At 45.0% G+C, this 12,746-nt stretch overlaps 1 protein-coding gene across 1 annotated transcript; it reads left to right on the top strand.

Annotated features, from left to right (window-relative positions):
- The first annotated feature begins 3,918 nt into the window (after nt 1–3,918).
- Nucleotides 3,919–4,607, top strand: LOC123075319 (uncharacterized). The gene has a single exon (XM_044497956.1). The coding sequence runs from the start codon at nt 3,985–3,987 to the stop codon at nt 4,441–4,443; it is 459 nt and encodes a 152-aa protein (XP_044353891.1). The 5' UTR covers nt 3,919–3,984; the 3' UTR covers nt 4,444–4,607.
- The last annotated feature ends 8,139 nt before the right edge of the window (nt 4,608–12,746 follow it).

Below are 12,746 nucleotides of genomic sequence, written 5' to 3'. Positions count from 1 at the left end.
TCTTTGTTCCAGTTCATCACATCCCTGAATAAACTTTGTCAATAGCTGTATATGCAAGAAACTGTCAGTTATGCTGTCGGGGAGATAGACCCCGGGTAGCCTCATCCGCACCCCTTAACATTTCAAGACATTGGGGCTAGCACAAGCCCTCAAGCCCAGCGACCAGGCGGCCGGCTCCCAGAAGACGGCGCGCCCCCAGAAGACGGCTTGGGGAGCAGGCCGACCTCTAGTAGCCTGCCTCTCCTTCCTCTCGGAGTCTGCACTCACCTGCTACAACAAGACGGAGCATAGCAACAGTGCCACCTGCTCCCCCCAATCCCGGAGGGGCGTGGCTACCGTGCGCGCTGACCAGGCGGCCACCTACCCGCCTGGCACGGGACTATAGCCATGCGACTCATGACGCGGCCCTCGTCAGCAAGTACGAAGCTACAGCAAAAGGCAATCAGCGTGTCGGCCGGGTTCTCGGCACCCGGCGAAGAACCCAGCGACCCTAGACATTGACGTCCGGGTCCTACACCTATCCGTATTACCATTGTATCCCTGAGGGGTTGGCCTATAAACCCCCCCGGGGCTCACCCATGCAAAGGGTTCAGCCCTCATTCCACACACACTCACCATAGCAAGGAGAAGAGAGGTAGCTCTACCCTTCTTCCCCCCCTAGCCAAACAGCTTAAGGAGCAACCTTGTACACTCTTGATCATAGTCATCATAGCAGGACTAGGGGTGTTATCTCTCCGGAGAGCCCCGAACCTGGGTACGTCTCGTGTCTTCCCGAGTTCGTGCTCACTCTCGCTTCCGAACCCCGACGACGTCCTCATGGCTCCACCCATGATAAGGCATCCCCTGGCATCTGACGTGAGATTACCACGACATATGCAGTCGAGTTGTGGACAATGAAAAAAAATAGCGCGCTATAGCAAAATAGCGCCGACCTAAAAATATGCTATTAGCAAGCTTTTGTACACTGATCTATTTAGCGAGAGAATTCTCAAACCGCTATAGCGCTATTTTTTTTTTCAGTGGTTGTGGACCTGTGGGGTTTTCATAACTGAACAAGTTAATTCTGAACGTACGATACAAATCGGAAGGAGGGCTGCGGGTTGCTGATCCGGCGACCTGCTGCTGCTGCGCGCGGTAAGCCAAAATTGCCAAATCGCGTCCGACGCTGAACAGATTTTGCGGGATTTTGCTTCGCCGCGGCCCGCGGGAACGATCGAGCCTCAGCCCTCCGCCGCCAATCCAGCCGGCGCCGCGCGCTCAGGCGCGAATCTTCCGCCCGATTCCTCGTCTCCTCCGACGACATTGCCGCTTCTCCTGCCCCAATGCACCGCCTCTCGCGACCACCTGTCTCTTTCATGGCCTCTGCTCCGCCTCGCTGGTGGCCAACGTCGCTCGCGCGACCAGTTTACGAGCCTCCCAGTCCACCCGCCGGTCGTCTTTCCAGGTATGTTTCCTTCTTCTTGTGCCATAGTTTTGGATCTGGATCGCGACCAGAATTGGTTTCTGACTCCCACAACAAAGAAAATTTAAAATTGATTTCAGACCTTGGTTTATATATATTGCATTCCTGTTTCAATACTGGCTGATCGATCGATGGTATCATCTTATTTGTGTCGGGTGCTGACAAAGGCCTTGCACGTTCTAATTTTGTGATAGGTTTCCTCTTGGATTTCAGAACATGGCCAGCGGCAGCAGGGAGGAAGCAGAAGGCGATGACTCTGGTAAACCAGACACGCGGCTGAACATCACCTCTGCCAACGACCACTCTGCCGACACCCAAGCAGGCATGAACAACATGGGGACGAGGAGCACAACAAGCGAGTTCATTGCTTGTTATGGCGAGGTTACAGGTGCTGGTCGTGAGGAAGGAACCACGGTCAGTGACGGCGAAGAATATGAGAGGTTGGACGCACTGAAGGCTCCATGCCCCTTCGACGGCGTGTTCCCTCTAGATGTATATCTCAAGAGGAGGCACCGTGATGGTTCTATATACAAGTGCACGCATTCAAGGGCAAGACGAAGTTTCGCAGACCGCAGTGAGAGTAAGTGATCGATACCTCTTTCCTTCTTTTTTAATTTCAACATTTTTCAAGTATATATACGGGGCTAACTAATATATTCTCTGCTGAAATCTTGAGTTTATTTTTTCTTTACTTTGTTTGCTTTCACTAGTTGAATGCTTGTGCATTGCCGCTAGGAAAAGGAAATCTCGTCAAAGGGTACTCGGGGGTTTAATTTGCTAGGTGTTAAGCAAATTAAAGTAGGAGACAGCTACCTGTTGTGCCTTAATGCAAATTGGGTGTGCCTTTAGACGTTGTCTTAGTCATTGCTGTGATTCATTGGAAGTTGTATCACTCCATAATGTTATTTATATTTTCTGCTTCTCATAGTTTTACGTTGAAAATTTGTGAGGTGGAATATTTTCACCAGTTTTCATTGTTTTTAGCATGTAATTATCCTATCTAAGTGTTAAACAGGTTCAGTTGCTCCCGGCCAAACTATGCATATAGTCATCAAAATGAAAATATTTTCTAACATATATATAAGATAATGATGTTATCTATTATCGGAAAGAAAAAAACTTAGAAGAGAACTTGGAGGGAGAAACAGAAGAAGAAGAAATCATGAAGTCTAAAGTGATTGAGCTACAAAGGAACTTTGTGAAAGTGTGAGTTACATATTACTCTCCTTTTCTTTGTATTTTCCTCAAAAGAAATTATAACTTCTCGGGGCATCAGACTTTGTAGTTTATCGTAGATCGTTTCCACTTGCATGTAAACATATATTTGTAATAGGGCCATGGAATCTTCAGTCGACATATTTACCATTTATATGCCAAGTATTTATTTACTACTGTAGATGAATTCCCAATTACAATATAACTTGTATTTTTTTATGAAGCTGTTTTCGAGGCAATGATGTTTACAGAGCCCTCAAACTGCATCATCCTCGATGGCACTTGCATGCGGCATGGACCTACTCGCATGTTACAAATTGTATCAATAAAGTTGGCTAAAATTGCTATGGATGGGCCAATAGCGTTGTATGGATACATAGCACTGCGGGATAATCTGGATCGATGCCTTAATTATGTCGTCAAATTTAGCAGGGATGGTCCCATCATTGTGGAGCAGGTGCACTTCTATACTTATAAGCAATTATTTCAATGAACAGGTCTACCTAACTCTCCGGAGTATTGAGGTTCACCTACTTAAGCCTGGTATATTCCACCTCTTAAAAGTATTGAACACTATCTAAATCGCCCCTAGGTGCAGTTTTATAGGTAATTTTTGCACATGTGCCCTGTGGACCACATGGGCAAAACCACCTCCTAAACGACCCCAGTGAATGATTTACACAGTATGGAATACTTCGGGGTCAGATACCCGATTCTATAGACTGGCCTGGTATTCGACCTCTTACAAGTATTCAACACGGTCTAAATCGCCCCTAGGTGCATTTTTGTGCATGTGCCATGTGGAATGCATTGGCAAAACCACCTCCTAAATCTCCCTAGTGAATGCTTTAGGCAACATGGAATACTTCGGGGTCAGGTACCCGATTTTATAGACTAGCCTCGATGCCCTGAGAGAGTTAAATAGACTTAGTCCTTACTTAAAGTTACTTAATAATTTTTCATTTCACAATATCACATGCATAGAACCGATGAGATTATGTACTCTCGATAACGTGCCATGGCTACAACTACATCTCTTTTGCATAAACAAAGATGCTTCCATGTGATTAATCTGTTCAAATGCATTAGAATGAAGAGCTTGTTCATCAACTGTAAAATATCCCTTTTATGTAAATATTGTTACAAGTAAAACATCATAAGGGAAGTGTTTAGGATGTTTCTTACTTTTATATGAAAGAGCTACTAATAACTTATACTCCGTAATTACTTTGTAGGGTTCTCTCATCAACTTGACTGGCCCCAAGCGAGGGATTGATTTTCTGGGTGGTATTTTAATCGAATACGACATGAGGATCAAGACTGCTGAACCAGAAAATCATGATCTACAGCTGATCGATGGGGTATCAATTCTAGGCAACATGGGCATGCGGAATCGTAGTGTGTTCACGGGTCGCATCCATGGTGATTGTGGTGCTGTTGACATAACTTTTTCAAATCTTGAAAATGCAGTTGAGGCAACTGTAGAAGTTGCCATATCAGAAGTGCAAAGCAGTTTCAATCTGTCTCTCGACTGTTTTACCAGTGGGTTGAATGAACAAATTCGGCTCTTCGATGGCACCATTGGTGAGGCGCAGAGTTTAAAAAGGTTTGTGGTTGCTGTGGTGATAGATTTTTGGATACACTTGAAGTTCAAGGTTGCCCCGAAGCGATCCAGTTCCGCTGAACATGATTGTTTCTTCAATGCTGGCAACATTGCATTAATGTCAGTAAAGGTGACCTGGTCGCCATTGCCCGAGGGGTTCTAGGTTTTATTTCAATTCACGACACCCTTGGATAAACTTTGTCGAATAGTTGTGAATGTAACAAGCTGTAAATAGGCAGTCAAGTCGTGGACCTACAGCCTAAATTTAGGTGTGGCGAACATGTGTCCAAGTATGCATTTGTAACTCTTCTCTGTATGTGTATTTGAAGCGGCGACTATGTATGCTCCACAACTGAAGCAACTATGAACTGATGATCGTTCATCTGATGATTTGATTGTTGGGATGGTCAGCTGATTCTAAAGCTTGCTGTTAAAAAAGGTCGTTGATGTCCTGGCTGGGTAAAAAAGATTGCCTGGTTGAGAAGGGAACATTTCAGCCGAAGAAGGTGCTGATACAACAGGGAAGTTATTTGAGATCAGCTTGTGAGGTGACTGTTATTATTTTCCCTAGTTTTGCTCCCAGCTAGAAGTAGAGATGGTGATGAAAAAATGACTCATATGTGTGTCCACTAGCTAGCACTTTGTTGACATGAGAAGTTTTGGAAGAAAGGCACGATAAGCAGCGCCCGGCTAAATTAATGAAGCCCAAACTGACATGAGAACTGAGAGGTGTTGAATTTTATCTGCATCTTGTTAAAGGGCCTGTGATTTGCAAACTATGTGACTGGCACGGTGGGAGCTGCCAGTGTAATGTTAATGAAGAGCGATGTTCCAGAGGATGGCTGACTCCAGCCAGGTGGTCAAAGATCATCCAAGCATCGCATTGATGGAATGGAAGGCACATGCTCTATAATTATTGTCAACAAATAAACGTGATGATAGGGCAATATAATGTTCAGCAGGACCTCCCGAATGGCCGCACGACGTACAAGCACCTTGAGTGTACAATCATTTTCCTCATCGTCGTCAAACGCATTTACCAGCAGCAAGTGCCGGATCCGCAAAGTCATCTTGAGTGTTTACGTGATGTGCCGTTAGGTCTAGGGCCATCCACTTGTTCTAAGATTCGTAAAAATGTATGGCCCACCTAAATGTATAGCACAGGTATATTTCTTGTATCTTTATTTTTAGTCAAATCAGTGGCAGCATAATGGACCCCAAAGTACACCTTTTGACAGGGACGACACACATGCAAGTTTCTCTTCTCACTCTACCTGCAGAACAAATCCATAGAATTTATTTCCTCTTAGAGAATTTAAATCAACCATATCTTTTAAACTATAGACTCGTTTATGAAACTTTTATATATTTGGACTCCTGGCGTCAAGAACTTTAAAACTAGACCAATTTTGGTTACATTTTAAACACATTTAATTTTCAACGTTTCACATTTCATATGTGAAATAAACACATTTCACTATAAAAATCTGAAACAAACCTATTTCACTAGACATATGTGAAAATAACACTTTTCACATAAACCTATTAAACTCAAATGACACCTTGAGAAACTAATCATTTGGAAGTATGTAACATTTTTATTTCAAAAGAGTAAAATAAGTTATTTTTCATAACATTTTTTTGAAACGTGTAACAATTTATTTCAAAAAAGTGAAACATCATCTTTTAAAAAAATGTGCAATTGAAATATATGTGTTTTTATGAAACAAGTAAGTGGAAAGTGAAATGTATGTTCTGAAAGTGAAAAATAATATGAAACCGAAAAGTTAACTTGTGAAACTGATTATTACCAATGTGTAACAGTTTATTTCAGAAGAGTGAAACATGTTATTTCAAACATGTGCAATTGAAATGCATGTGTTTTTTGTGAAACAAGCCCGTGGAAAGTGAAATTCAAGTTCTGAATGTGAAAAACAACACAAAACTGAAATGTGATTTTGTGAAACTGATTGAAATCATTTTATTCATAAGGTTTTAAGCGGGTGAAATATGTGAAATGTGTTTCATGAATTTTAACTTCTTTAAAATGTATCGAAAATCGGTCTTGTTTTAAAGATCTTTGTGACATGATTTCAAATATATAAATAGTTTTGAAATCGGAAGTTTGGTTTAAGAGATATGAATGATTTTAAGTTAGCAAAGGTGAAATAAATGTATGCATTAGTTTGAGAGAGAGAGAGGGAGAGAGAGAGAGAGAGAGAGAGAGAGAGAGAGAGAAAGATAGAGAGAGAGGGGGGGATGGATAACACATGCATGGAAGACGTTGTGTCATCTGACAAAAAGCTGACTTTGATGGGACCTGTGTATCATGTTTGCATGCTGTATAGCTATGTATTTCCGAGAACAGAATGCTTTATTTTTTATACTACACAGTGCTGCATCAATCTTTAAAACGCAATGGACGGCAGGAGATCCGTCGGTACGAGACGGAACAGCGCAATTTTCCGCTTCGGTGGCGGATCTAGGGGTGGGGTGGTGGGGGCCATGGCCCCCACATACAATTTGCAGAACTTTTTTTACTAATGCATTCATATGTATATTTAGTACTTTATTAACTATTTGCAAACCATCAGTGAGTTGCAATGCCTTACTAAGCATTTCCTAGATCTTGAGTTAGGCGTAGCTACTTCCTCCCCCCCATGTTCTCCTGATTCCCCATCCTTCCGCTGAAGCTAAACCAGTATCAGTTGTGCTTCCGTGCCAAGAACCGAAGATTGTGTGGGTCACCGAAGATTGTGTGGGTTGTAAGAGATGTGAATCTGCCTGCCCGACAAATTTTTTAAGTGTCCGCGACAGCCCCTATAATAGTAGATAACACTCCAAGTGTCATTCTTTTGTTCATTGCTATACCATTGTTTGCTCTGTTATACTCAATGGACGGGGTATTAGTAGATCCAGCCATTACTATCAAAGCTATTGGACATCAATGGTATCGGAGTGCGCCTCTTAACGAGGGTGATTTAAGTGCAACGAAATGTACCGGTGGTTCGCGAAGCATCTGGTTTACCGGTCATCTCCCATTCCCTTTGGGAGGCCCGCGCGACGGGCTATTAGCTCAGTGGTAGAGCGCGCCCGAATCTAACTTTCTTGTTTAGGTAGTGTATGAATAGGCCTGACTAAATCCTTGTATGGCTTCCTCTATTTCTCTATAAAAAGAAATATGACCAAGAGTGGTTCGAATGTGACCAAAAAAACTACTACCCTTTGTAATGTTGCCCTTACGTTGGTCAAATTCTAGATCCGCCACTGCTAGCAGCCAGATGCAGTACGAAACTGCTTGGAAGATTACGGCTGCGATCTCTCCGCGGCGACCACATGCCGAGCATGACCGTAATCAGAAAGAACAGGCGTGGAAGACAACCTTAGAGCAACTCCGACGTGCCGATGCAAATGGACGCGGACTTCTTTTTTGCTTTTTGTCCATGCGTACAAGGCGCCGACAAATTTTCGTCCGCGCGGCTATTATGCGGTTATTATTCCTTTTTGCATACATAACAAAAAAATGCAAAAAATCACATAATTCAACCAAATACAAATATCTCATAAAAAGTTATCATAGTTTACAAACCAAATAAAATTTATTTCATCGCAAATGCATTGAAAGAACAAATAGCCGATATATCTATTGGTTGCCAAGGTGAGCCCATATATGCTTAATCAAATCATCTTGTAGTTGAATTTGAGTTTTCTAATCATGCATTTGATGATGAAATTGAAACGTGATGATAGGGCAATATAATGTTCAGCAGGACCGGGAGGATATCTGGTGCTACGGGAGCACCTAAGATTAGGTGCTCCAGGAGCTTTTCAACCGTTAGATCTGAGATCCGAAGGCCGAGGAGAGAGCTCACGCTTTTATTCAAAGAACACCCCTAGAAATTTGGTATTGCAAATCAGGTCCAGCGCATCTGTAGATGACCGTTGGATTTCAGATCCGATGACCGAGAAGCTCTTGGAGCACCTAAACTTAGATGCTCCCGTAGCACCTGATATTTTCCCCAGCAGGACCTCCCGAATGGCCGCACGACGTACAAGCTGGCAGGTTCCTTGTGGTACCGCGACGGGCGATGATTAGTCTGGATCTGAACTTCTGGAGCAACTTCAGTGTACAATCATTTTCCTCATCGTCGTCAAACGCATTTACCAGCAGCCAGATGCAGTACGAATCTGCTTGAAAGATTTACGTCTGCGATCTCTCCGCGGCGGCGATCACATGGCCGGACATGACAGTAATAGGAAAGAACAGGCGTGGAAGATAGCCTTAGAGCAACTCCAACACGTCGACGTAAATGGACGCGAATTTCAGGTTTTTCTCCATTTGAAGCAGTGTTTTAAATTGCGGGCTATGCCAAAGAGCGGCGGCCCTTCAAATCAGCTATTGCGAGGCTATTGCCCGCTATAGTCGGCTATTTTGTAAGTTTAGAGGGCTATGCCACATATTGGCACCTGCTCCAAGCGCTATAGCCGAGTTATAGCCGGCTATTTAAAACTTTGGTTTGGATCGGTGCTTTGGGCTCTGTCTGCCTGCGTTCGTGTTCGGGTTGGTAGTGTGTCCAATGCGCCAACGCATTATCGTCCGTGTAGCTAGTATGTGGACATTTTTCTTTTTTGCATACATGTCAAAAAATTGCCCAAAATTCGCATAATTCAACCAAATACAAATATCTCATAATTTCACAACCAAATAAAGTCTCATAGTTTACAAACCAAATAAAATTTAAATTGTCACAAATACATTTGAAAGAAAAAATAGCCGATACATCTATTGGTTGCCAAGGTGAGCCCACACATATGCTTAATCAAATCATCTTGTAGTTGAATGTGAGTTTTCTAATCACGCATTTGATGATGAAATTGACACCCCAGATCAAAGAATTCATCCTCGCGCTCATCCTCTATGATCATATTGTGCATGATCACATAAGCGATCATCATCTCTCACAACTTCTTGTTGCTCCAAGTTCTAGCAGGATGCTGAACGATGCCCCAGATTGAAAAACACCGAAAGCACGCTCCACATCCTTTCTAGCACTCTCTTGGGCTTGAGCAAATCTCTGCCTCTTCTCTCTTATCGGGTTGGAGATTGTCTTGACAAGAGTAGTCCACTGAGGATAAATATCACCAGCTAGGTAGTATCCTTTGTTGTAGTGGTGACCATTAATCTCGACGTTGACCTCTGGGCAGTTGCCTTCTGCAAGCCTTGCGAACACCGGAGAGTGCTGAAGTACGTTGGTGTCATTGTTAGAGCCGGCCATGCCGAAGAAATATATAGTGTCAAATCCACAGATCTTGTGAAGCCACGACCTCAAGTATGACACTTCAAGCTTTCACATCGCCCCTATAGTGCCCCTGCCAAGTAGAAGGGCAGTTCTTTCATTCCTAGTGCATACAATCTATGCTACCAAGCATCACGGAAAATCCCTATCGGCATTGATCACCAACAACCAGATTGTATCTGCAGCAGTTGGCTCTCTCAAGTACTCCGGGCCAAATACTGCTACCATAGCCTTGCAGAAATTATGCATGGAGTCTAGGTACGTGAACTCGCTCATGCGGACATACTCATCAATAAGATCACCGGGTATTCTGTATGCAAGCATCCAAATAGCTGCAGTGCATCTTTGATGAGAGGAGAAGTTAACCTTTTCTAAGGCATCCTCATTGCATTCAAAATAGTTATCGTACGCCACCACTCCTTCCCGGATGCGATTGAGCACATGTCTAGCCATCCGGAAGTGGCACCGAAATAGTTTGTGTTTGAAGAGTGGGTCAGCGGACTGGAAGTAGTCCTGCCAGAGTAGGTAATGGCTGCTCTCTCTGTTACGATTCAATGCCCGAGTATATGCCCCGAGATCGAGCAACTAAGCATTGGCCACTGCCTACTAATGTATAATGTGGTCATGGACGACCAAAGCAGCAACCATAATCTCCTCATCGTCGGACGACGATTCATCTGGATCGCAAATGAAGTTGTTGAAAAGTACTCATCCCCACGATCCATTTGTACCTTGCGGACGAAATGTCAAGCACCTTGCGAGTGTGGTGGAAGACGTCGGCCAGTGAAGAGCCCTGCGTCTCTCCCAGACCAGGCAGCAAGCCTATTGGCGAGCGAGGTAGTTGCGGTTGGAGCGTTGCTGGCGGCGGCGACGGAGGCAAGGGGGTGGCGTGGACGTGGGGGGGGGGGGGGGGTGCAACAACGGCGACAAAAACAGCCCACCAACGGCGGCGAGAACGACCGTCGGGTGTGGTGTACTACTGGGTGGGGGGCGGGGGGGCTATATGGGTTCGGGTGGCGGCCTGCAACTGGAACTGGGCGGCAACAGCTAGGGCGGGGTGGCCGGGTGTGTTGACTATCGATGGGAGAGAGGGGGCAAATGGCCAATGTGTCACCGACCAACGGGCAAGGAGGACAAGGGCGGGAGTCGCGCGTGTCCGCGGTGACGCAAACCCGGTTCATATTTAGGCCTGAAATGGGTCGCACGTGAACAAAAAGCGGACGCTCGTCCGTTTGCGTCGGAGTTTGGGCCGTGATTTATGTCCGTTTCGATCCAAACACACATTGGCGGACAGTTTGCATAGGCACGTTGTAGTTGCTCTTATCGGCTACATGCATGCATGCCTACATGTAGCAGCAGATGGTGGTACTCCTACGGTCCACGTACATTGACATGGCCAGCCCCAGCCATGTGTATGGTGGATGCATCATGCATGCACCGTTTGACTGTTCAAGTGTGCAACGATAATGCTGCCCTGTCCAGGCAGATGCAATGCGTCCTCCGCGCGGGCGCGGCAAGCAGCACATGGATGGATGGAGCGAGAGGACCAGCCATTTTCGGAAAGAACGGGCGGGGAAGATAACCTTATCGGCCTATAGATGCATATACATTGACAAGGCCAGCCATGTGTATGGGATGCATGCACCCTCCGTTTGTGATTGGTCAGCCGGACCCGGGAATTCGGGAGCTCAGCGGGTCGTTGTGCTGGCTCCTATGGGCGCCATCGGTTTGGTCTGGTGCAGGCAGTGAGTGAGAAGCGCGGCGTTGCTGTCCGAGACTATGGGCGCGTTGGATTGTCTGCATCATTTTTTCCCTCTTTACATGTGTGTTTTAGATAGGCTTGACTGAAGTAGAATATGTCAAAAACCATCATTTGTACATAATTTGGTTGGTTGCACGACGGAAGCAATATTGACCCGCCGTTTGGTTGCATGTGTTGCACTGGACTCACAGACTATACGATGTTTGGTTGTAAACTTCATAAGGTGCTATTAACACTTCTCACTAGTCATGACCTTACCACACACGAATTTGAACACAGTTTCAGTCCTAGCAAGGAAACAAATCGCAGTTCATCCTAACTACTAACAAATACCAGTACACATATTATAGTCAGATGGCTCAATAGGGGAATGTTCATCGATGTCGAACTAGTTGGAAGTCCATCCTTGTCCTCTTCTTTTTCTGCTGCTTCTTCTTCTGACTCTTCTACCTCTGTTCTCCCATGTTGCCTGAGCCCACTCCATCATTTTGTTCTTTCAGGCTTTGTTGTAAAATGCCTCCACACCATGGCTAGAGCTGACAACATCATCAGGCGTCACCTCTTCCTAATTCAGCACCAGGTCATCACAACCCCATTGCAGGATTCAGTTGTGCAAAATGCAACAAGTAAGAACAGGCTAAACATGGGTGGGAAAAGTGTAGAATGACTTCTTATCTAGGATCTTAAAACTATTCTTCAGAGCTCCAAATGCCCTCTCAACCGCAACTCTAAGGCTAGAGTGTTTGAGATTAAACAGTTCATGCGGAGTCCTAGGATAGTTCCTACCAGTGAACTCGTTCAAATGGTACCCAGCCCGAAAATAGAAGCTCACCGCGGGGTCCACAACGTACTCCAGGTTTCTAAACCTGATGGTCTGTCCTAGAGCAAAGTTTTCGATCCGACCGAGGTGGCCAGACGAATCAGCATAAAGTATGATGCTGCCGAAGACAAAGAGTTATCCGGGGAAGAAAGTTTTACCACAGTCGATGCTTTCATAGATCTGAAGGCAAGCCATCGAGCCGCTGCGACAACACAAGGGGACCTGCGTGGGCCACCAATGACGAAGGTAAATCCGGCAGATTTCGGGTAGGGCGTCTCGAGCTGGTGATCTTGGCACGATGATAACAGGACGCAGAAGGGCCATGGTGTTTACCTAGGTCTAGGCCCTCTCGAAGAGGTAAAATCCTATGTTATGCATGTATTGTATTGATTGTGGATGGGGTGCAGAGTACATGTTGATCTACCTCGAGATCGTATGTGTGAATGAATCTACCTCTATGGTAGAAACCCCTCATCTCATATAGACACCGGTTGTACCTAAGGTTACACGTAGGTCGGTTACATTGGGGGTAAACATGCCGAGTATTACATCGTGTCTTGGAGTGTGCACCAAGTCTCCGGGAGGTT

The sequence above is a fragment of the Triticum aestivum genome, chromosome 3D (genome assembly GCF_018294505.1).
Source record: "Triticum aestivum cultivar Chinese Spring chromosome 3D, IWGSC CS RefSeq v2.1, whole genome shotgun sequence".
Taxonomy (NCBI): Eukaryota; Viridiplantae; Streptophyta; class Magnoliopsida; order Poales; family Poaceae; genus Triticum; species Triticum aestivum.
Note: the sequence above shows the minus strand (reverse complement) of the source record. Positions and strands in the feature narration are given on the sequence as shown.

What these genes read in the sequence shown, in the direction of transcription:
- LOC123075319 (XM_044497956.1), top strand. Translation starts at nt 3,985, where the DNA reads ATGAGGATCAAGACTGCTGAACCAGAAAATCATGATCTACAGCTGATC.